This window comes from Mesitornis unicolor, unplaced genomic scaffold, assembly GCF_000695765.1.
Source record: "Mesitornis unicolor isolate BGI_N332 unplaced genomic scaffold, ASM69576v1 scaffold16538, whole genome shotgun sequence".
NCBI classification, from domain to species: Eukaryota; Metazoa; Chordata; class Aves; order Mesitornithiformes; family Mesitornithidae; genus Mesitornis; species Mesitornis unicolor.
Genome location: NW_010202706.1, coordinates 78,748 through 104,281, shown reverse-complemented (window position 1 = coordinate 104,281; position 25,534 = coordinate 78,748). Strand labels below are relative to the sequence as shown.

The 25,534-nt window shown below is 41.6% G+C and overlaps 1 protein-coding gene across 1 annotated transcript; it reads left to right on the top strand.

Annotated features, from left to right (window-relative positions):
* The first annotated feature begins 3,757 nt into the window (after positions 1-3,757).
* LOC104545366 (sodium- and chloride-dependent GABA transporter 1) lies at positions 3,758-22,389 on the top strand. Its single transcript, XM_010190490.1, has 14 exons — positions 3,758-4,081; positions 4,793-4,924; positions 6,334-6,434; positions 8,807-8,916; positions 9,036-9,168; positions 10,532-10,666; positions 10,784-10,887; positions 11,204-11,328; positions 13,640-13,752; positions 15,830-15,961; positions 16,535-16,637; positions 17,901-18,001; positions 20,035-20,202; positions 22,170-22,389. Exons 1-14 carry the CDS (start codon positions 3,847-3,849, stop codon positions 22,272-22,274), a joined length of 1,797 nt encoding a protein of 598 aa, XP_010188792.1. The 5' UTR covers positions 3,758-3,846; the 3' UTR covers positions 22,275-22,389.
* The last annotated feature ends 3,145 nt before the right edge of the window (positions 22,390-25,534 follow it).

The window sequence follows — 25,534 nt, the reverse complement described above, 5'->3', positions numbered from 1 at the left end:
CTGCTGACTGTGTGTGCTTCTGAACTGTCCTTTATTGCCTTTTGATAGCACTTGTGAAAGATTATAGTAATATTGCTGTTCACTTGCATTTTATGCAGCCAGTTCTAAACTCTTCTAATCCACTTTTATGCAGACCAGGAGAGAGAAAAAATGCTTTTATTAATTAAGTGGCACTCTCTTTGTTCCAGTTTCCCTGGTTGTGCTCATTACTTTGGCTGCTATGTGTGCTTGGCTCTCTCAAGTCATTCTTCTCTGATGTGGTGGTGATGCAGGACAACCAGATGATATCCAAGCCCCTGTTTTAGAGGGCTTTCTCCTCTTGGCTGAGCAACCCTAGTAACTGAAGTCAAGGAAGCTCTATTGTGCACTGAGGAATGTGGTGGGAAGCTGCTGTGCCCTTCCTAGCACCCTCAGTGTTGGCATGAAGGAGCTGGGGGAGCAAAGAGCGACTTATTTAAGAGATCTCTCCACCTTCCTCCCACAAAGCACAACGATCCATAGCGAGTGTCGCACCTGCTCTGCTGGCTGACAGCTACGATTTGTGTTCCGTTTTGTCCAAGCCACCCCACAGAGCTTACGTAAGTGTCTTTCGGTCCCATTCCATGTCAGACCAATTTTAAATTTAAATCCCAGTGCTGTGGGATATTGCCTAATCAGATTAGAGAGTGTGTACCGAGTCTCTTCACTGCTGTATCACCAGTGCTTCGGGATTGTTGTATGTAAGTCATAGGTTTTTAACTACTACTGTATATAAACAGTGTGAATTTTAGGTTAGGAGCTACTTATATTGTAATTTATTATTCTTATTTCTTAGGCTTGGGTAAAATTATTTTTCATAGCCTATTCTTCAAGCCCATGGAATGAAAGCATCATTTTGTTGTCCGATGCTGATTTGCTGTATCACCAGATATGTACAAATGTCCCTACACTGACACCACTGCCAGTAAAACCTCCAGCATGGTCTCCAAACGGGATCACAGCACCAGCAGCAGCAGGTCAGGAGAGGTGTAAATTGGTCAGTCCCCATCTTCATCCTCTCAAAATGAGCCTGATGCTGAGTCTTTCAGCTTCCCTATGCCCGAGGTTGCTGAATACTCACAGTGTGTGCAATGAGGTGTTTGCCAAAGGTCGTGCTGTACCACAGTTAAGCACATCTCCAAGTGTGATTATTTGAGCTACCGTTCGCAATCCCTTTTAATATTAAAACCACTGGGCTGCCTGCCATCAACGCCCTCACCCTCCACATGTGCATGCACACTTTCTGTGGTGTCTTTGAAAGTTTCACCCTTAAATTCAGCATCGCAGTGGTATTGAAACAGGTCTGGACAATCATCCTCCAGGAGGACTTGCAAAATCCCAGGGCCTTTGCTTTATCTGTCAGGGTTTCCTAACTAATCCACCAGTTTGCCTTTGTCGTGGTCTCTTACCTGGGACTAAATTCCTCGCTTTATTCAACAGAGGTTTTAGCGCATACCCAAAACTCTCCAGAGTCTGCTGGGGCTGGACCAGCCATGGCAGACTCTGTGCCCAGCACTGATCTGCAGAGCCCATTTGTAGGCATGAGGGGGTGAAGTTCCTGTTGGCTTGATCGTTCATTTCTGAGATTCAGCACAGATCCTTTCCTGGAGCACCAGCTGTGAGGATGAGTTTCTCCCCCATGAGCCAAACACTAAATAAACATACATGTATATATATAGTGTTGGTTTACTTGAGGGTTTTTTATGTTGTTTTGGATTTCCCACTCGTTCTCAACATGCTCAGCCTCTTCCAGGACTTGGAAGCTCCTGCTGATGATAAAGCACAGGCCAAATGTAAATGGCAACGACAACAACATCTAATCTAGGACAGGACCTGTTTGTAAAAGTACCAGAACACCCTCGTGATCCTTAACTTTGTACAGCCTGCTAAAAAGAAGCACACTCAGTTCTCTGTCTGCAGCAGTAGGTGGTGCTGGCAAACTGCACATTTGTTAGTGCGCTCTTGGAGCTGACGGCACCATCGACTCCCAGAGGTGCAGATGGGGAGGTCACAGTTTGAACGTGGTCTCAATCCAGCCTCAGCAGGGGAGCCCCATTTCGCAAGACAATGACCTGTTTTTCCTAACGTGTAAGGAAATGCTGAACCCGAACTGCTCAAACTTCTGACTACAGCCACAGATGACGTTTATTGGCACACAAATTGTGCAGGCTTGCAGTGAAATGTGGAAAACTAAGCCCACAGTTTTATGTAGGGGAGATACCTGTACACAGAAGGAGTTGTGAGGACGGGAAAGTGCACAGACGGAGTTTGCCTCTTTGAGTCCCATCTTGAACAGAAAGGAAGGTTACAGGCGTGATCCTTGTTTCTCTCCTCACCCCAGCATACCTACAGCTGGTTCTTCAGCTTCCAATCGAAATCTTTAATACGCATTGTAACCATGCAGTGTTCTAAAATGAGAAGTTGAAGAAAAACACTACTTGATAACAGAGTCTTTACATGGGTTTTTTAATGGTTTATAATCTCAATCTTCCTTGACACAAATCTCTAAATCTGATTATTGTTGGTCTTTGCACATGAGCCAACATCGCCATAGCTTTACACAGGCAAGTGTTTAGTTTGCTGTGATCTCTGGTTTGAGCACTGGTGACTGGCACATTGTAAAAGAAGTTAGTAAGAGGAACCAGGTAATAAATGAGCTGTGAAGGGGCATACAGTAGACATGCAACAGACACTGGCTCGCTGTGTTTTTTCCAATTGAAGCAGAGCTGAGGAAGTTTGCAGGAGTTACATGTGCTTCAAAGTTGACTGAAATATCCCAGGTCATTTTTCATTATTCATATCTGCTTCCTTGACTTTCCCTTTCTTTATTGAGACTTTAAAAATTTATATACTATCAGTAATGGGTCTCGAAAAGGTAGAAGAATGCAGCCCAGGGTAGGAAACAGAAACTGAGGAGTCATTATCGCAGCCTGTTGTCTTACAGTGCTTGTAATTTAAGCTTAATAAAACATTTGTCTTATGTTAAGAGCTAATTATAACCACATGTAAAACTTGACATCATTACGCAGGATTAAGTTCTGTTGCTTGATCTGGTTTATTGGTTAATTCCTTTGGGAGTGTTTTAGAGGAAGGTGTTTTAGATAAGTGCCCGCTGTTTATAACTTTTAAAATACACTATTAAAAGTGGCAACTGCTATTTCTTGATAGTCACAAGTTGTTGTAAATAAAGGAACTTTGCAATCATGGGAGTTCCTGTTTAGTTTTTTAAATACAGAATTATTAAATGGAATCGTTTCATTGCCCAAGTTCTGGGCTGTTCTGTATGTTACTGGGCTGTTAAATGGAAATCTCATTACGGATTCATCTTTAGTGTATGTCTGTGTATGTACACACAGAATCTGGGCTGCACGCTATGTACAGTACAGTGCTGTATTTTAGATTTTGCTTCTGTAGATTCGTAAAAGAGAAGTGAGTCAGTGCGACTTGGCAATTGTTTTAGGGCACTGTATTAGTTCTGCTCTGCTTCCTACTGAGTCGATAAGAAAAGAGCCAAGCTCTTCGATGAGATGCCCACGTTGCAAAGCTCTTTTGGCAGTGAGGTCCACTGGTCAAGTTGCCCAAAGGCCTGCTGAAGCACATTTGAATTCTGTGATCTGGTGTTTTACAGGTCGCTCCAGAAGCCAGCCCGGGACTGCTGAGTAGCTCACAAACCATCCCGGCACTGGGGACCGGGGGTGTTGAGTTTTTCCCGCTGAAGCCATAACTCCCCGGTGGGTGACGCCAGCCGCAAAGCTGCTGTCCACGTGGACCGGTGCTGAAATCTCTCGTCCGGCTGCTGCCAGAGCCTCTCCAGCGAAACCCAGAGACATGGCAACAAACGGAACGAAAGTGGCCGACGGACAGATCTCCACGGAAGTTGATGCTTCGATCACCAATGACAAGCCCAAAACCTTGGTAGTAAAAGTGCAAAAGAAGAAGACAGACCTTCCAGACCGAGATACTTGGAAAGGGAAATTTGACTTTCTTATGTCCTGTGTAGGTTATGCCATTGGCTTAGGGAATGTGTGGCGATTTCCGTACCTCTGTGGCAAGAATGGGGGAGGTACGTTTGCTGTTTCATTCTTACAACCTCCGATACATCTGCATATTAGAATTCACCATTCAAATTAACAGTAAAACAGAACTTGGTTTAATAGCTTTTTCATCTGTATAGGTCTTTTTTGGTTTTTGTTTTTTGCTTTACACCCATCCAGGAGGGTTGGAGACATTTTGGAGTGTGGTGCTCTGTTCTGAGGTCTGCTCTGGAGTTTATTCTGACTATGGGCTGGCAGGTGCTCTTTCTTTTAAGGCATTAAAGCAGAACTAAAGCACATTGCCCTCCAATCCTTCAGAGCCCTCTCTTTTGGACTGAGGATTTTTTGAGAGGATTGCGTATGGCTTGTAATGCTCACTCTGAGCTTGCCATAAAAGGCTCACCTCAGCTGGAAAGCAGCCAGCTCTGGTTAAAGCCTTTATGCTGTCTGCATGCTCCTGTGATAGATGAAGGCAACAAAATACACAGTCTTTTGGATGTTAGCTTTTCACTTAAACGGAAAATATTTATATGATGAGGACATAATACTTTTTCCCCTTATTTTCACCTCTTGAGATACTGGTTCACAAGTGTACGTGTGCTTTCCACTAACCTTTCTGAAAAGGTACATTTAAGAATGAAAAAAAGGATGTTTCTTGTCATATATAACAGGGATGGAAACAGTGGAAACTCAGTTGTGTTTTTCCTCACTGTAACAGACTTTTATTTCTTTCTCTTTAGGTGCTTTTCTGATTCCCTATTTCCTTACTTTAATTTTTGCTGGAGTGCCACTGTTTCTTCTGGAGTGTTCCCTTGGTCAGTATACGTCTATAGGAGGCCTTGGAGTGTGGAAGCTTGCTCCAATGTTCAAAGGTACAGTATGAATTTGGATCACTTTCCATTTGTTTCCACGTTGCACAAAGTGGCAGGGCAAGGATGTTTCTTTATGCCTTCATATTTTTACCTAAACCGTAATTTTCTACGGAAAACCCTAATTTTCTGAGGTGTTACTGACTATTTCGAAAAATGATCAAGTATTACTCATTCCCCATTAAAAATAGCAAGAGTTAGGCATTAGAATCTAAACAAACTTATTTTTAAACTACAAAAAAAATTATTTTTTGTTGGGAACATAGAAAGACTCTTCACAATATCGTATTAAATCCAGCAGTAGTTGTCTGAGTAGGTATGGAACTCTGCTGACAGTGATTTGGTAAGCATAGTTTCTGTTTGGGTTCACAGAGGTTTGTATCTCCTGTTCTTCTTTATTCAAATTCAAAATCCAGACACTTCAAAGATGGCAGTTTCATGCTGAATTGGTCAAGACAAGCTCATGCCAGATTTTTAGCTAGTTTGAGGTTTCTCATTGCTAGTACCTCAAAGTTTTTATCTAGATAGACCTACAAACCTCACAAACTGTGCTTTGCACCCTCTAATCCCAAATCCTTTCACACTTAAGTCCTGAGCTGACTTCTGGACCAGTAGAGGAGGTGGTTACACATTAAATTATAAATTACTTCACACAGTAGGACTGACAGCGTAGGGTGAGCTAAAGGTTTGGTTAGAGTGGATTTTTGTTCTAGGAAATTTTGTGTTGGGAAAACTCAGAGAGATGAAAAATGTTTCTCACAGGTAAGTATTTAAACTTAGCTCAAGTTACTGTTGTTGGCAGGGGGCACGATGCAAAGTATTGCCCTTACTTTGCATTATACTGGTTGTTTTGAGCACTTGCTCCTGTTTAGTGTCACACAGCAACTGTCACCAGCCTGAATATTTTAAAATACCCCTGAAGGCTCCATGAAGAGCAGAAGACAAGGCATTCTCACCGTGGGACCGCTGACATTTCGTTAGTCTGAGATGATGCAGTGGCATCAAACTACGCTTTTAGCACTTTGCTCCGTGCACTGAGTGGCTAACTGGTCTGCTAACTGCTGCTCAACTTGCATGCATCTGCCAGGAGTTTCTGCGGGACTGCTGTTTTAGCTGGTTTAGCTCTTTTCTCTAGAAGTAAAAAACTCCTGTAAAATCTCAGCAGTAGCAGGTGTGGCTGCTTACTGCAACACAAGGAGAACTGGACACTGTGATTAAATCTATGGATGACTGAACGCTCATCTAAATTAGTGACCTTTAATGGCACTTCTAAAATTTAACCTGACTTGTACACAATTTGATAAATGGTATCATCTACCCTGTATATTATATTTATCATTCTGACCTACTCTTCAACTGTGCAGCCGGCACTAGAAGTTACCTTCTTTTGTATCTGTGTGTTTTCCTTGCAGGTGTGGGTCTAGCTGCTGCAGTCCTGTCCTTTTGGCTAAATATTTACTACATTGTGATTATTTCCTGGGCCATATACTACCTGTATAATTCTTTTACCACTGTAAGTGTGTTTGTGGGAGAGGGGGTTGGAATTGTTTGTTGAATGTAAAGCAAAGTGATTAATACATAGCTGATTAATTTGTCCAACTGTAAAGGTGTAAGGTTAACACAAAATGCATAGAAACCAGCAGAATAAGCCATTTCTTACTAAAGCAAAACTTATTTTGTAGAAATCCCTTTTAATTTCTTTTTTTTTTCTCCACAAGAAATGTAGAATAGAAAACTGAGGAAAATATTCCATTCCAAGAGCGTCAGTGGAGAAACGTAATAATAGGTCATTTTGGAGCCACAGGCTTCTCTTTCTTACTGATTTCAGTTTCTTCATCTTATTCTTCAAAGCCACAGCTCTTTCATCTGTACCCTCTCAGTTTCACTGATAACCTGTCTCTGCCCTTTAATTGCAAGCATGCCTTTAATTGGGGCTTGCTGCTCTGCTTACCTGCCAGGCAGGAGGCTTCCAACTCCTTGTCCTGCCGTGCTGACCAGAGCTCTGGTGCCCCTTTACCTACAGGCCACCCATTCCCCTGAGAAAAACTCTAGTGTAGAAATGATCATTCTTTTAATTTCAATGGCAGCCAGACAAACGTTAGTTCTTTGGGAGGTGGTGTCATTGCAACGTTTTAATAGCGGAAGAATTTAGTAAAGAAATCTCCATGGAATGCAAGGTCTGTGATGTGATTAGCTCTCAACTTCCATTCATTGTGGTTATTTTTGCTTTGTTTTCTTTCCTTTTAACTTTATTTTTAGCTGCCTTTTTTTCCCCCCTCAAGGATGATTCATCAGCTGAGTAGGTCTTGTCTGATCTGTGGGTTTTGGGCATCTGAGGAAGCATTCTTACATAAGACTCAATAATTAATCTGTTATTGTTCAATTGTTTTCTCTTTTACAAATTTTGTTCATGCTTGCTTGTTCTCAGCTTTAAAGAATTATCCCCTGGCCAATTTTGCATTAATTACTGTCTGGGAGTGACAAGAGCATTTCCTTTTTTGTTATCCTCAGATTTGTTACTGATGTGAAAGGTCAGTCGTAGTCTGGAAGTGGTGCACTGGCCCATATTAGATGAATATTGACTACTAATCCCCTTGAAGCCTCTTATCCTTGTATTTAAAACACGCAGTACCCTGACAGAACATTTTCTGAGAGGATTTTCTTGAGGATTGGCCATCGGAAGAATAGCTAAGTTGTATCTAAATGAGATTCATTCTAATGGATATCATGGGGAAACAAGTTCTGCTTCTCAGAACTTCTGAAAGATCATTTCATGTAATGGACACATGTAGAAAACAGAACATTTACATTTTTCTAGTTGTCCCCATGACCATCACGACTGTATTACCTCTAGTGCACAGCAGGTAACAGGACCTCCAGGAGGTACTTTCTGCTGCCCGTGTTTCCTGTGGTGCACACATGCACAATATACTCTCACGTGCTGAGAGGTGTACCTGACTCTGAGGCATTTGGGCTGATACACTAAAGAAAGGAAGAAATATTTTCACATCTGATTCACACAATTGATATGAAGTTCAATAACTTATGTGGCAGACATGCACCCCAGTGAGATCAGGGCACTGCAGAACTCAAAGTATATTAGTTTTCTTCTCAACTGTCATTTCTAGTAGAGAGAAATCACAGAATCACAGAACGTTAGGGATTGGAAGGGACCTCCAAAGCTCATCCAGTCCAATCCCCCTGCCGGAGCAGGAACACCCAGATGAGGTTGCACAGGAAGGCGTCCAGGCGGGTTTTGAATGTCTGCAGAGAAGGAGACTCCACAACCTCTCTGGGCAGCCTGGGCCAGGGCTCTGTCACCCTCACTGAGAAGTTTCTTCTCAGATTGTAGTGGAACCTCCTGTGTTCCAGTTTGTGTCCGTTACCCCTTGTCTTATCATTGTTTGTCACCGAGAAGAGCCTGGCTCCATCCTCGTGACACTCACCCTTTAAATATTTATAAACATGAATGAGGTCTCCCCTCAGTCTCCTCTTCTGCAAACTAAAGAGCCCCAGCTCCCTCAGCCGCTCCTCAGAAGGGAGATGCTCCACTCCCTTGATCATCTTTGTAGCCCTACGCTGGACTCTCTCCAGCAGTTCCTGTCCTTCTTGAACTGAGGGGCCCAGAACTGGACACAATATTCCAGATGCGGTCTCACCAGGGCAGAGTAGAGGGGGAGGAGAACCTCTCTGCCCTACAACCACCCCCCTCCTGATACACCCCAGGATGGCATTGGCCTTCTTGGCCACAAGGGCACAGTGCTGGCTCATGGTCATCCTGCTGGCCACCAGGACACCCAGGACCCTTTCCCCTACGCTGCTGGTAACGCTTACTTAAGAAGTATTTGACTGTTTAAGTTCTTTTTTTCTCTCTTTCTTAAATAGACTCTTCCTTGGAAACACTGTGATAACCCATGGAACACCGACCGCTGCTTCTCCAATTATACCTTAGCAAACACCACCAACATGACAAGTGCCGTGGTTGAGTTCTGGGAGTAAGCTGATAATTTTTCTCTATGTCATTCCTGTGCATATGCAAGGATCAGCTTGTTATCATTCATATACCATCTTCTGAATTAATTGTCAAATACACCATTCTGTTGGCTCATTCTAGACGCAACATGCACCAAATGACTGATGGATTGGAAAAACCAGGGCAAATCCGATGGCCGCTAGCAATTACTCTAGCAATTGCCTGGATTCTGGTGTACTTTTGTATCTGGAAGGGGGTAGGCTGGACCGGAAAGGTAAGATTAAAAAGTACTGTAAATACATTTCAATTAAAAATGCCAATTTTACTCAAATATTCTGAAAATTCTTGAGGTAAGAAGCACTGGAGACAGTTTTGCTGGAATAGCTCTGTGAAGTGTTTCATTTCTGACTTTCCTGAACTGATACAGCACCATGTTTTTGAAAGAACGGACTCCTCTGTAGCTAGCTCTGACCTCACTCTTGGATGGTACGGTCGCTTATAGACTTCTTGGCTTTGCCAGGTATAAAATTGCCTAAAAATATATCTGCTTGTTCCTGGAATGAATATTCTAGGTAGTTTAAATAGCAGCAGAGTCAGGATGCAGAGTTTTGGCTTCAGCGAGAAGCATGCATTTGCTGTAGCTCTTGCTGGACTTAGACATGTGAGTGTTGAAGCTGTATTGCATATAAGAGTTACTCCCCCTTTCCCTGTGCTAAATGAGAGCCATAGGTGGTTCTTACCACAGGCTTGCTTACGTGCTGAGCTTTGAGGAGTCTGGCTGGTTCTGAGTGCAAAATAGAATTTACTAATGAATTAAAGGAAATTCTATTACTAACAGGCCTTTCTCCAGGAATGAGCGGACAACAGTGTCTGCCATTGGCATAGACCTCTCCCTCTCTCCAAAATGAGAGAGGAAAAGCTCTTAGGAAAATGAAAAGCCACATCTTTTCACAAGATAGTTGTGACTATGACCCACTTCAGTCTGCATGCTGAACGTGGCCTACTTGAGCTCAGACCAAACTATTTCATTTCTCCTGGCTGTAGAGAGGATGGCAATAAAGGGCTGATTGTTTCTTTGCAGTCTGACTTCATAGTGGCTGTTTTCTAAAGTTTTTGAAAAGGCAAGAGAGTAGGTTCCTGTAGGGCAATTCTGTTATAAAATAAGTGAGGAGAGAGGGTTAGAAATACAAAAGCAGCTGTCGGACAGCAGCATGATAATCTAACAGAGGTTATTCTACAAGCAGGACAGGAGTACTGGAACCTTGTGCTGTAGGGAGCTCCCCTTCTTGAATTGAAAAAAAATCAACACCTCCAAAACCACCCCCCCAAAAAAAAACACCCAAAAAACCCCCACATAATAACCAAAACCACGAGCCCCTCATGCAAAAATATCCTAGTCCACTAAATTCCACCTTCAGGAAAGTCAGCGCCAGCCCCTGTAGACACCGTGTCTGGGGAATTCTGCAGCGGGTGCTCCCCTCTCCTCACCAAGCTTTTCCATTGACAAATGCCCCCGTTTCAAAAGTCAGCCCCAGTTGTTGCTAGAGTATTTTCAGGGTGCAAATATTTTCTGAAGTGTTAACAAGCACAGATCATTCTTCCTTCCACACTTACGATGTCTTGTTTCTTCACATCAGGTGGTATATTTCTCTGCTACTTATCCCTATGTTATGCTGCTTATCTTGTTCTTCCGTGGTGTAACACTGCCTGGAGCAAAGGAAGGCATTTTATTCTATATAACTCCCAACTTCAGTAAGCTTTCAGACTCTGAGGTAAATATTCAATCCTTGTAAACAAAAGTTTCACTACTAACTGTTCACCTTTCAGACATATGACCTGCTCCTCAAGTGCAGAAACAGATTTTTAAAAAAATTATTTCCTGCAATCAGGTTTGGCTGGATGCTGCCACACAGATTTTCTTCTCCTATGGTTTGGGTCTTGGTTCACTGATTGCCCTTGGAAGTTACAACCCTTTCCACAATAATGTTTACAGGTAAGCAGATGACTGCACATATTACAGTGGCACTTTCCTGTCTCAGCTGGAGCTGGATTCTGTCTTTCTGTGTACCGTATCATTGAAATCAAGTGTAGTCTCAGATCTGAATGTTAAATGTTATGCCGAGCTAGGAATGAGATGTAAAACTGCGTTAACACTAACGAGAGAGACACTATGACTTGTCCAGCATGAATCGGAACCCAGACTGTAAAATCCTAAATCATGAAATCTGTTCACAGGAAAGAAGGGTAATGTACTGATGAGTAGCAGCACTGCTTTACCTGCCGCTTAAAGCACCTTACCTTTATTTCAGGGACTCCATCATAGTGTGCTGCATAAACTCATGCACAAGCATGTTTGCTGGCTTTGTCATCTTCTCCATTGTTGGATTCATGGCTAATGTCACAAAGAGGCCGATTGCAGATGTTGCAGCATCAGGTATCCAATATATTTCTCTCTAAGTTGCTCAGTGGCATCAGTTATTTTCTGTTTGTATCCAACTGCTTCATGTAATTGTTCAAAATCCCTCCCTCAAAGCATTCCTCAGCTCCCTGTCATTTCAGTCACCCTTACTGATTGCAAACGGGAGAGCATCAGTTCAGACCTCTCAAGGCAGCGCCAGCGAAACCATTTCATGTCGAGCAGACTGCCTGCCCGCCCGCCCAGCGCTTTCAGACCTTTGGTGCAGAGAGTGGTCAGCCAGAGACTCGTCTTGGGCTGACACAGTGAATACTGATGAATATTACTCACAGGGACAGCATTTACAAGAGGTGGCAGCGCAATTTGCTGCTTCGGTGCTTAGCTGTGACACCGCGTTAGGAGCCTCTTGCTACTGAAATTCCAAACTGAAAGGAGGAATGATGGTCATTATGTTTTTGGAGCCTAATATTCTCCATTTGAGTTAGGTTTTTAAATTCCTTTAACTGTTTTTTTGAGTGTAAGCCCTTTGAGGCAGATCCATTTCTCACCTGTTCAGACCTACAGCTATCAGCCCGTTTTATGGGACCCGTAATGATGGAAGTCGTTTTACTCAGGGCACTAAGATGTCCATGGGAGGATTCTGTTATTCTCTGCAGTTCCTTGTCTTTCTTCCAGATGAGAAAGCTTAAAGTCGCAGAGCAGATGGTTGCCCTAACCCAGCTGGTGTACCAGATACTCACTTAGCAGTTCTGGCCACAGGGAGGGTTCTGATAACTGAAACCTTGGTTGGCAGTCACTGGTAGACAAAATACGTCTGATTGCACTAGCAAACATATCCCATTGATGAAATATTCCCTTAGTTAGAAAAGTAGAGAATTTAAGCCCTAAAAATAATCTTCAGCAAACTACACGTGCAAAGAAATTAGCAAAACAAATGACTATGGCATATGCTGTTGTCAGAAAATGCTCTGGAAAGTCAGTGGGGTGTGAAATAAGCTTCTGGGATGTATGTGTTTGATACGGATGTAACTATATGAAGATGGCACCTGCAAACAAAATGATATTTTTACATCACATTAAGCTCCTGAATACGTTTCAATGTGTGTAAGATAACAGACTTTTCAAAGATGCACCTGACCTCCTGTGGCCAGTAATTGCAAAGGATATTTGGAAATTTGACCTTTAATTAAGGCCTCTATTTCTCCTAGTAAGCTCAGACACTAATGCTTTTTCTAGCACCATGGGACACGCTGTTTTGCAGTCTTTTATACAGCTTTGCAAAACACACGATATTATTACAAGCTGTAGCTGCATTTCAGTGAAATGTGTAACTGAGTGAAATTAAGAACATATTTATCTTAAGCTTATTTTGCTCTTACTACTGACATTTAGAAGGCACTCCAGCCATATCTGCTGTTGCGAGCAGATAATTGTTTCACACTCTGTATTGCATTTACCCTGACAATTCAGGTGGCTAACGCTAGTCCTTGCTTTACCAGTCTGAAAGCTATAGAAGTCCAGCCAGTTATCACAGACAGGCTTACTTTTCATGAAAACTGACAATTCTGATACCTCCCCCCTTAGGGGAGGCACATTAATTTTATTTCTCTGATTATTTAATTCGCTACAGATTTCACTCATAACCTGACACCAGCTGCTTTCCAGCTATGCTATGACAGGAGAGCTCCCTTTTTTGGGTTGGTTTTTTTTTTTCAATAAGAATTTAATATTCTCCTTCCATCTCTGTGCCCCCCTATCAGCAGTTCGTAGGAACACAAATGAAAAGGTTTGCCTGTTTACAACTACGGAGGTTATTAAAAAGAGTATTCTAAGATCATTAATGGAATAGCAAATGGAAATACTGTAAATGCTGGAAAGTGGCGTCTTCATTCTGAGCTGTCTTTGTTTCTTACCTGAACTGCTTGGGCCAAAGCTGAAGATTAAAGCTCTCAGTAACTACCTGAGAGGGAGGGGATGCTGAGCAGTACCTGAAGATGCAGTCCTAGCCAAGGATAACGTTCCCTGTCTTTGCTATACCAAAGTGTCTCTCAGGAGCAGCTTCTGAACTGCATCTCATATTGTGCTTGGTTTGGGGTTGGTGGGGTTTGTTGTTTGTTGGTTTGTTTGTTTTGGTTGGTTCATTTTAAAAGCAAGGCACACACAATGACTTCTCGGTCAGCGAACACTGATTAAGCTGAAATCCCTGGTCAGATGCTGTATCCATGGCTGAGTCACTCAAATAAACCTAAAATCTATGTATCAACAGGAGCAAATAATCAGAATGCCAAATCAATCACACTGACATTTTCTCTCCTGTTTCTCCTACCAGGCCCTGGACTGGCATTTCTAGCTTATCCAGAAGCAGTGACACAGTTACCAATTTCTCCTTTGTGGGCAATACTGTTCTTCTCCATGTTGCTTATGCTCGGAATTGACAGTCAGGTAAAACTGGTGTGAAAAAAGATAACAAACCAGGTCGGCCTCTCTCCGTGCATTCTGCACTGCCTGCAGCCAGTGGTGCAGAATGGTTTCTGGAATAATCAGTTAAATAACAGGAGGTACTAAGGAGAGGAAAGACTGAGATGTTCAAGGAGTCTGGGATAGTCAAAAACTGATGCTAAGACACCACTTCTTCTTGAACTATTGGAAGCATATACAAAATGTGCAGAAAATTTATTCTGCAGACCAAAGGATCTTTCTTTGAAACCTTAACCATTCAGTCACGATAATAAAAATACCTTTGCAGTGTTCATCCACATGGGAGACACTGGGATATGCTTTACAAGATTTAGATGCCACAGATTTTTCTGAAAGGCAACTTCAGAACTTGCCACATGGAGCAAAAAAAAGATGCACGCATTTCCTTCCAAGCACATGAATGTCAGGAATAAATTCTGGAGGCAGTAGGCTCATTACTGAGGACCTTCTGCATCTTAGCCTGTTGTGAAATCACCTCCCAGTGGTAAGGATCAAGACTTTATTGGTTCAGGCCTTAGCTAAGTCTTACAGATGGTATCTGACAACTGGACATTAATGGGAAGGCACAACCTAGATGTTTTGCAAATCCAAATAAGTTATTCTCCAGAATTACTGTCTAGGTTAAATAATGAAATAATTAAGTCATGCAGCCATTAAAAAATCGGTTATTGCAAAATGAACACAAAAAAGCACACAGAACAAGAATAAACACTTCACATGCTAGAAGGGAATACGTCCAATGAAAGCATTCATTAACCAGTAACATTTTTAATACAGATAGCAGCTCTGTTGTAAGCTCTAAAGCAAGCACTCTGTTTAACTTTGCAAAGCTTACTTCGAAGACTCTGTTGGGGAAGACCCTTCTGCCTACTGAAATGTTTGGTCACTTGTATGTGACCATCCATAGGCAGATGTGTTCAGCTACTTGCAGTCAGTTGCAGTTGTCAAACCAGCCCCTTCCAGTTCTTAGCACAGCCTTCATAGCATGTCAAGGAGTATGAGAATTACCAGCTTAGCACTGTACTCATCTTTCAGTAGAGAAAATCCGTGATTTTCTATAAATCCAAGCTGACTTCAGCCTGTGAACCAAAATACAAAAAGACCATGAGGGCATTTTATACTGCAACATCAAAGCATGCTGAAAATTTATGTTTTCTATTTCTTTGTTTTTCAATAAGCTTCAGGCTTGACATTAAAACCTATTGCTCAACCTGGGGGGGGAGGGGAACTACTGTGAAATTAATTGGGTCAAAAATATTCTTGAAAGAACTTCCCTCTAGGCAACTAACAGCTGAGGAAGGTAGTCCAGTAGTATTAAAACCAATGTATATCTACAGGCTGTCATGCTTGCTTCATTTTCTGTCTGTCAGTGAAACATTTCGTACACTAGAATTTACAGGAACTGTAGCTACTGGTTAAATCCTGATTGCACTGCTGGAAATTAATAAAACTTTACATACATCCTGGTTTTCGTTATTTCAGCCCTCATAATGATTACGTTTATTTTGAATATACACAAATCTGAAGTATGGCCATGCCTTCCACTTGGAGGACCACATGTGCAGCAGAAATCTTTTCTGGGGATACAAAAAGTATTTGACTTATTACATGTGAGAATCAATCTCGTGTCTTTACCCTGCACTCTGAAGCACTAATCTGATCAGGCTTTCCTGCATGTGAGCAGTCGCAGAAAGGAGAAGTGTGTGTTTTTGAAGGATCTAGAGGTCTGCGCCTTCAACTGCAGGTGTATCGTCTTCTACCACAAGAACGAGCAGTTTATGTTCATAAAGCACATGCTGTAGCTCATAGTTTGGAATTCTGAATGTTTTTCTAGCTGGAAATCTTTTTGCATGGATCTTTTTAGACAGAAACAAGGATATTCAGAAGCACTGCTTTCACTGAAGTCAAGTGAATTTTCATTTATCATTTAATGGATGCAGCCTTAGGCCAGTGATGAGTACTGTTGAAAACTCCTCCCCTAAATGTAATCCTGCTGTTGTCGTGCTTTGCATTGTATTTTATTTCTTAACTTTACTTGCAGTTCTGCACTGTGGAAGGATTCATAACAGCTTTGGTGGATGAATTTCCCAAGTTACTGCGCAATCGAAGAGAAATCTTCATTGCTGTTGTGTGCATTGTTTCCTATCTGATAGGGCTGTCCAATATCACTCAGGTATGTTCTGTATGAGAATGGGACCTTGTGTCTGACAAACAGCATCTGCTTTATTTGCCCTTTCCCCTGCCCCAACCAGGAATCACTGCACACCACAGCAGTGGCAGGGATCTATCATCAACGCTATCTAAAGACTTCAGGCAGCAGACGTTAACTTCTAAGTGTGAAATGCCTGTAGTCCATGGGTGCACTTTGTCCTACTTCATGGTTCAGGTGACAAGAAAATACTCATCTCTAGAGTCTGTCTTACAGTCCAAAAAGTGGCAGCTAGGGATGCTCTGCATTGCTTCCTGTGATCTGCTAGACTGCAAACTATTTCAGGAAAATTATTTGACTTGTTGAACAAAAAGGAGTAAAGTGAAACCAAGCCAGTTAATTGAATTTGAGCGGTCATCTAATTTTTGACAGTACTGACCTCAAGCGTTACAAGACTTTAACTTGTTAACTTTAATTAATTTACATTAATATGTCCCTAACCTATTTGCCACTGTTAATTTCTAGCTTGCTTTCTAATCCATCTTGAAATTGGAGTCCTTGCTATTTATTTTAACACTTCCTTCTTACATGTTCTAGGGTGGAATCTACGTGTTTAAGCTTTTTGACTACTACTCTGCCAGTGGAATGAGTCTCTTGTTCCTTGTATTCTTTGAGTGCATCTCGATATCCTGGTGCTATGGTATGTTTTTATTTTTTCCATAAGTATTGCACATCATAAGATACTTCATCCACTGATTTCTTCTTCTGTGTGCGCACATGCTGAAGGTCAAACTGAAATTGGCTTTCTTTCATATGCGTATAACTCCACTGAGGACTCAAATTTGGCTCATGGAAGGTACTCCTGCCTCTTTAAAGCACTCCACGTATTAACCTGGAAGTCATGAGATGCTGTTTCAGGAATTTTAGATAGGTGGCATCTCCCTCTTGTTTTGCTGACCCCCTTCCTTGAAAGGCCTGGATCTTCAGAGACGTGAGGTCCTGCTGTTCTCAACAGGATGACTCAGGTCTTTTGGACTTTGTGGTGTTTCGTTCCCAGAAATGACTCTGTCACTCTAGGATCTTGCAGTGAGAGCCAGGCTGCTTGGCCAGTTGTGTCTTGCACAATTACCCTAAAATATCCAGAAGCCTGGGCTGACAAGCTCTGAGTATAAAGATTAATGAGTATGTATCATATTCTTGCTGGAGTATTTGTGCATTTGACCTGTTAGCTAGTCCAGGGACCTGCTCCCCTGGTTGCTAAGGCTCTTCAGCTTGTACTACAAAACTGATTCAGAGCTGGATAACTGGAGTCTTTCTGCTCTCTTCCAATGGGTTTAAGAGGATGGAACCACGCTTTACAGGGGAGAGATACTGCATATGAATCCAGCAAATGTGAGTGGAAAAATACACCAGCTGAGAAATGAAGAAATCAAATACAAAGTTACAAGTAATATCACAGACACCCCTTTTAGGAGGTGGGGGAATGCTGGTGGGTAACAGCAGCAGCAGAAGGGCTACTCTTAGATTTCACATGCAGTTCTGCATGTCTGTGGTGTGCATATATCCACACAGAGTGAAGCTGGTTGACCCTAGGATGGATTTGTATTTTTCTAATTTATTTTATAAAGTATCGTTCTAAATCTCTTGTTCCAATAAGAGTTGGGAGTTGAAATTAACCCAGGGCGATTTATTGCATCTGACCTTCAGATGTACAGACGTCCTCATGGAAGCCTCTGCATGGGCACGTTTGCTGGTTACTAATTAATTATGATGTGAAAGAATGAGACCAAGTGACTCTTGGTGCTTCTGAGTTTGCACATTTCTTTCTCATTCAGACCAGTGAAAAGTTATGTTGGGGACTGTACAGAGCTTCCCAATACACAGTTATGACAGTGTCTCTCAACCACTGAGCTTTCAGTTGAATCTAAGCTGTTTCTATGCTGTTTCTTATTTCTATATTTAGGTGTTAATAGATTTTATGACAACATCCAAGAGATGGTGGGATACAGACCCTGCATCTGGTGGAAACTCTGCTGGTCATTTTTCACTCCTATCATTGTGGCAGTAAGAAACGAACTTTTTATTATATTATTCAGAGGATGTAAATGAGGTGGCCCATGTACACTGCAGCGTTATCATTTCCTCCCTCACCGGTTCACGTTAACTCTGACCTCATTCCCTTTTTAAGGATTTGAGCAATCCCATTGAAGGCAGTATGCAAAAACCAGTGTCATAGAGGACAAGAAGTGTCACTAGAAGGAAAGAAGCCTTGTGCAGGTTCAAGATTTGTATCAGTCCTCTGGAAGTGGTGACTAGTCCAGCGTTTGATTAGCAGAGAGAGAAAACGAAGAAACCAATTTTGACCATTTCTTGTATTCTGACGTAAAATTCAGCAATCTCTCTAAAGCCTGAATTTTCCATAGACACAAAAACACCCACATTTTGTGAACTGAATTCCTTCACAGGCACTATTCTGGTAACAGACTAGGATTAAAAACTGGTGTTCTTCTCTCATGGGATTCTGTGGAATATATTACCCCCACTTTATACTACACTGCTACTGTTTTTTCTGGCAAACTTCGCAAGGATTTTATGCACTGGAAACCACAGTGCAGTCTTATCCTGCTTCTAAGCTTTATCCAGTTAAGCCCATACAGTACATTTTGAAATAATAAACAAAGAAATGTAAATTTACTCCACATAATGCAGTCAACCCAGATGCAATATGAAAAACTGTAATCAAGTAGGCATTAATACACATAACACAACACTTCCTGCTCTCTAAAATTCCCATATAGCCATAGCAAAGTAAACAAAGAGCACTGAAGGGAGGCACAGAAGTGGTCTTATACTGACCCAGATGAAGGTGGCTTTCATTTTTCTGAAAACAAGTGTTCAGGAAGGCATAAAAACACTATTTGTGTGTTTCAGTGGTAGAGCAGGGAGATCTCCGGTGTTGTATGTAAAACTTAACGGGTTTCTCCTGCCTTGTAAAGTCTTCAACAGAATTTGTTGTCCAAACTGTGCGAGTTCACAGGTGGTGGTGATGTGCTAACCAAACCTGCCACTCTGCGTTCTCCTCTCTGGGAATATGTTCTGCACAGGGCCTGAACGTGGGGTTGGAATGAGCTTCCTTCCTTGCTGGCTCAGTTTAGCAGGTTTCTCTGATGCAGGCTGTTTTAGACATCTGAAACAGGCCATGATAGGAGTCTTCCGTGGGAACTTAAAGGAAAAAAAAGCCGTGTTTGCAGGTCATCTGTTTTAAAACAACACAAAAGCAACCCACAGGTGCTGCTGACCAATGGTACAGTATACATGTGTATGCAGGTGTTATTCCCCAGGACCCTCATCTTTCCCAATAGCCCCCTTCCCTCTGATTTTGTGCAGGTTATCCGAGGACTCTGCTAGTACCAGTGGATTCCCTGTACCAGCATACCTGGATAATCTGAGATGCAGGTTATGTATGCGAAAATATAGTGTTAACTTGAATTGAGATTAATTTTGGTAAGAAGCTTCATGGGAAACTATCATCTCTTGTTACTGAGAAATTCAAAGTGGTTTCTGAATTTCCTATGTTCTGTTATACAGACAAATCTGTAGACACTTACTGAACCACAAGTTCCACTCTGACTGCCCTCATTTTCCATTATGAGTTTGTTCTGAAGATCTGAACGATATCAAAGCCTCTGGGCCAGGCACTCTTAGGTGGTGATATCAGAGAGGTCAGCACAGAGCCGGGCTTTAAAGAGCATTTCTTACTGAGAGCCCCTAGGAGTCCGCTGCTGACCAGTAGAGTAGAGCTGTACTGATACCATTACTCCACCAAGAAAGTTAGTGGGAACAAACAACTTCACAAGTGCAGAACCAGTGCAGTGGGCTGACATTTGCCTGTTTTCTGCACTGTCCATCTGGAAGACTGACCTGCAGGCCTCAGCTGCAAGCCAGTGCCTGGTGGCCATCACCAGGGACCAAAGGAACCCTTTTCTCCTTGCCTGGATGTAAAGGCAGGCTTGAGGTCCAAGTCAACCCAGAAAAACTCTCAAACACTGACCACTCTGGCAATCTGATCCAGATCTTCTTTCTGCTGTATTTTGCAGGGAGTGTTTATCTTCAGCGCTGTCCAAATGACTCCGCTCACGATGGGAAGTTACGTTTTCCCAAAATGGGGCCAAGGGGTTGGTTGGTTCATGGCTTTGTCTTCTATGGTGCTGATACCAGGCTATATGGCATATATGTTTCTAACCCTGAAAGGCTCCTTAAAACAGGTAAGTCTCTCCCTTTGCTGACTGCATGATTTCATCTTGTGAGACCTGTGCACACTGATAAAAGATTGCTGGGCAGTTATTTTCTACTACATATTTCCCATGACCTCACTTGCTTAGCCCACTTATTTTGCATTGAGCTGGAAAACATAAAACCAAGTACCAAACAGAGAAAAGACAAGACAGTGTCTGTACCATCTGTTGTTAAACATAATTCACCACATCAGATGTGGTCCTGATCTCTGGGCTTTGACAGCTCCAGACACTTTGTATCCCAGCTCCTTCCACCTAGAAATCAAAGTAGCAGATTTCCAAATGCATACATTGTCCATATTAACACAAGATGTAGTCATGTATCAAGGCAGGTGAAGCTCTAAAGAATTGGAATTAAACTCTTAGGACTAAACCCACATAACTTTTGGATCCCATGAGGCTGCTCCCAGTGATCCTATTTAGCATCTCCCTGCAGTGGGATCAAAGATCTGAGCTGTTCTGCATTGCACGTCTTCTCAATTACAACGGCAACCTTGTTCTGCTGCAGCTGAGAGCAAGTACATGATAAATCTTGGGAGAATATTTTATGATTACGCTGGACGTCCCTTTGGCCTTCATTTAAAGGATTTCTATGAAGAGTTACTTCATGAAGAACATTGGAGGCCTTTTTCTCATTGCACTGTGCTCTTGGCCTCTCCCCGATTCCTTGTTCCATCTGGTAAAAGGAGATGACCCTTGCCAGATGAGAGGTATTGCATGGCTTAAATCCATTTCAAGATCCTGAGAGAAATGCTGCTAAATGAGTGAATAAGGTTATTGACCACTACAACTTTAATAATTATGTACAACTGCCGCACTTTTAATCTGGGTGCATCATCAGTTTTCCCTCTCTGGCCAATAATCTCATTGTGTGTGTAACAGATTTCTTCAGCACGAGTATCAAAACACACATCTCTGTCCTCTGCAATGGTGGGTACCAAAGATTGTCAAAATGCATTTGTCCGAATTTCTGGAATGTTCTAAAATCGGCTGACAGAGCCATCTTTGCAAAGGGACAGATAACCTTAAGCGGAATGGAATTGCTCAGATCTTGATCCAAATATTTGTCTTCAGCAAATTTTAAAAGACTCGGTGATGCTTCAGAGACATCTACAAAAAAAAATTCTGGTTCTTTTTTTTCCTGCTTGTTCTTAGCTCCTACATTTTGAAAATCTTTCCCTTGGTCTTATGGGAACTTTTATGTGCAAACGGAAAATTGTTGCTCTAAAATACAGCTACTTCTTGGGCAGAGCTGTGTACACCCATAGCAGAAGGTCTTCATCTCTGTCTTGCTGTGCGTTAAGGTCTCGTTTTTGAAAGTGGTCATTAGTGAATAGGAGGAGCCTACACCACTCCCAGGCTTTGAGGATCAAAACTGGGCTCAATATGAATGTGAGCTCAACAGATAAGTTTCAGAGAATACAAAAGGACTAGGAAAGACAGACTAGAAATCAAATGCTCTTAAATACAAGTCTGCTTTACCTGTTGTATACTTGGAGGTGTAACTCACAGAAGTTGCAGCTCTCTAGTCCCTTCTGCTCCCTGGGGGGGTCACCATCACCTCCAAGATTCAACTTGGAGGTCCTGCTGCCCCCTGCAAACTTGCAGCCTCTGTGCTTGATGGCTTGCAGCAGTGCCTCCTCCCTGCCCCGCACTGCAGCCTCTCCTCACCTCCTTTCCCCAGGTGTACTCAGTCGTTAATGCCTGCTGGTATCCATGTGGACATTCAACTCCTCCTGCCCTGTTCAGGACACAGTAAAACTGGTTTTACTCTGTGAGACTTCCTGCCTTTTTGGGGTCCTTGGGAGAAAGATTTTTTCATTTTAGCTCCAATACCCAGACAGAAGTGTTTAAGATTGCCTGTGAAAACAAACAAACACAAAAGTAACTTTAGAAACAGCTTTTTTGATGCCTCACATTTGTTGTTCTTTAAACAGCGCATTCAAGTAATGATTCAGCCAAGTGAAGACATCGCTCATCCTGAAAACGGGCCAGACCAGGCCCAACAGAGCAACTCCGCAAACAAAGAAGCCTACATCTAAACTCCTGTATTGTAAAAGTACCAATACTACTCCAGAAAAACAAAAAATATGGTTGAATATGACCACAAATTTATGTCTGAGAATATAATTACCTACCTCTAGTGGCAAAAAAAAAGAAAAAAAAAAAAAGAAAAAAAAGAAATACGGTCATCTCCACTCTAAGGGAATCGCCATGGGTATGATCCAACCATTGCGCCAGCTCAGATGTTGACAGTGTTTTGTGTTCTCTGGCAATCCACAGACTGTTAATGTTTTTATCCTTTCACAATAATAGTTGCATATCTTGGAATTTGTAAATTGATGTGCCAAGACCTTTTTAATCTACCTTTTAGCACGACTATTTGAAGTTTTGTGCTGCTGATTTTTAGTAGTTTATCAAGATTTCTTACCGCTGAATCCCAAGACTGTTATTTCTGAATCTGCATGAGTAAAATTGAGTTTGGAATTGTTTTGTACAAAAGAATGAAGTATTTTGTAAACAAGGGATTTTCAATGAAAAAGTCTGCCCTTAAAATTTGCTCCAGTCACGGCCCTTTGAGGGGAAGAGACTTCCTGCCATTCACAGTAGACACAGCCTTTAGAAACACGCCTAGTGCAAACTGGGTTACACGGCTATTTGTGGTCACACAGCATAGGATGGCTTTAAATGCTGCCTATGCTGAGCCTTTCAGGATAACTTTCAAATAAAACATTAAATTTCTTTAGCTATATCTTATATTTCTTATAAGAAGAGCATATCGTTGTGAATCGGTACCAGGTGAATCACAGAAGTTAGAGGCAAAAATATGACTTCTAACTGTTTTAGCAAAATGTGAAGTAATACCCAAGAGCTCTTAAAGATTCCCAGGAGTAAAAGAAATACAAAGTATTTGCAATTCAAGCTCAGAGCACTTGAGCTGTTATTGTTCTACTGTTACTGCATTGCCACCAAAATAGAAACCAAAACAATGGCTTAAAGATTGAAGCTGATCCTTGTAATTCTAATTTAGGGTTTAATTCACAACTGTTCTTTTTAATCTGTTAAAGGACTTCAACCGTTTCTAATAAGCAAATTACGAAACACGGATCATTAGCACTTTGAAAACAGTTTTATTTTTATTTACGTATTATTTGTGGTGATGAAGGCATGAAGGAAAGCTATTTCAGTACTACAAAAATCACTCTGGACTCAGTCTGCATTTGCCACATCGCTAGGAAGCCCGTTCAGCTCTGGGAAGTTTTTCCCTGGGTGGGAGCCGCAGTGGTTAGCCCTGTATGGTATTACTCGTTTGGCAGCTATACGACAGGCACGGAGGAGTACGGAAAATGCAGTAGTTGATGTTTGATTGTAAATGACTGTGACAGAACTGTGCAATGAAACATGCTTTTCAGCAAATTTTTGTGCAACGTACAATGTTAGATAGCACAATTTATGTAGAACTACTATGTGAAAAACACGTTAACTGTGAATGTTGGGTTTTTCGTTGTTTTTGTCTGAAGGTGACAAACATGTTCTTGCAATAAGGTATTATTCTCAGAATGTCAAGCACATTATTGTAGAAATAAAATATATATAATACACATGTATTTCAAACTACATCATAAAATCTCAGAGTATGTTTGGTAGATTCTAAACTGTTTCATCCATAGATCAATTGTAAAATATTATGAGACCTAAGCTACATCCTAAACGGCTATAGCTGAAAAGTCCTGTAAGTCTTTGGGATTTAGAGGAAAACCCTACATCCTACACAAATATTACACATGATACATATGCATTATAATTGTGAATTTCATTAGACTAAGGATAAAAACTCCAACTTTCTCTTTATCGTTTAATGTAATCAAGTCCCATGTTGTTCTAAGCAAAATGCAGTATTTAATGTTTGATTGTAAACAATTATGACAGATGTTTGACAGACCTGCTCTTTAGCAAAAAGCTGTACAAACGTATCACATAGCACAAAATAGTGTTGTAGATCTACTGTGTGTAAACTGTGAATAGCTGTATCTTTTTTGTAGTACTTGCCCTGAAAAAAAATGAAAAGATTATTGTATGGATCATATATGCTTTTTGCAATAAGGAAATATCTGAACACCAAGCAAATCTATCTCTATATAAAAATATATATGTAATATATACATATTCAAAAATATATACAGAGCCTGTTTAAAAGAGTACAGTATTATTTAGTAAATTGCAACCTGTTCTATGGACCAAATGTAAAATATTTATAAATTAAGATGCATTTTAAATGTCTATAAATGGTGTCATAATTAAAGCACGATTGTTATGTAAGTTTCCAAGAGTTTAGAGGAAAAAGAATAAAGGTTATATTATACATTAAATTCAGAATTCTGCAGTCTTTCATTGGACAAAACCAACAGGTAGTCTTTCTTTTCTGTGAAGCAAGTTCTAAATCTTTCATATACATACACAAAATACATCCTTTAAATATCAAAACCCTGTATCACACTTGTGATGTGCACAATTAATCCACAGTGCTATTTCTATAATGTAGTTGGTATGTGCATCCCTTACACAGTTAAAAGGTGGCGGTTCACAGCCCTCCCTGGCATCCTGCGTAGGAGGAGGGCAGAGCAGGACCTCTGAGCAGCCCTAGCAAAACACCTGGCTTTTAAAATAACTGCTTCATGTTCGTTGCTGCTGATGCTTTGGGAGGTGAACTGCAGCACCTGAAGGCCCTGATTTCTAAGCCATGAGCGAGGAGTGTGCCACCCCAGGCTGAAGCCAACGGGCTGGTTAAGGGGTGGCCTCGGACTGAAGGGACAGCTGATGTTTGTACACAGGTTCCTTGTTCTCTGTATCAGCTGCCATTAAAGTGTGAGATGTCGAGCAAATTGCACAGCAGTCGATGCCTTACATCTGCAGCTGTGCCATACTGCTGAGCTGAATACTCCCATGCTCTGAATTTAATTATCTAACTATAAAATTGGAGCAGGACATCATGCTTCTGAGCAATTTAGAGAACATGATTAGAATTGAAAACACTCCTGATAGAAGCGTCTAAAACCATAGACTTCAAATTCAAAATGCTGACCTTAGAAAGGAGCACTCAACTGTGCAAGTACGAGGCGAGGGCAGATCCTTCTGCTTGTAAAAAAGGCTGGAGAGGAAGGGAGGAGGGAACATCGCAGATCCTTCTGGAAATGGGGGCAGAAACAACTTCAGTGCTTTTCAAATACAGGGGAAAATTGAAACCAGCTTTAATGTTTAGTTCCTGGGCACTGTGTATTGTATTGCTGGCCTGCTGCTTTCA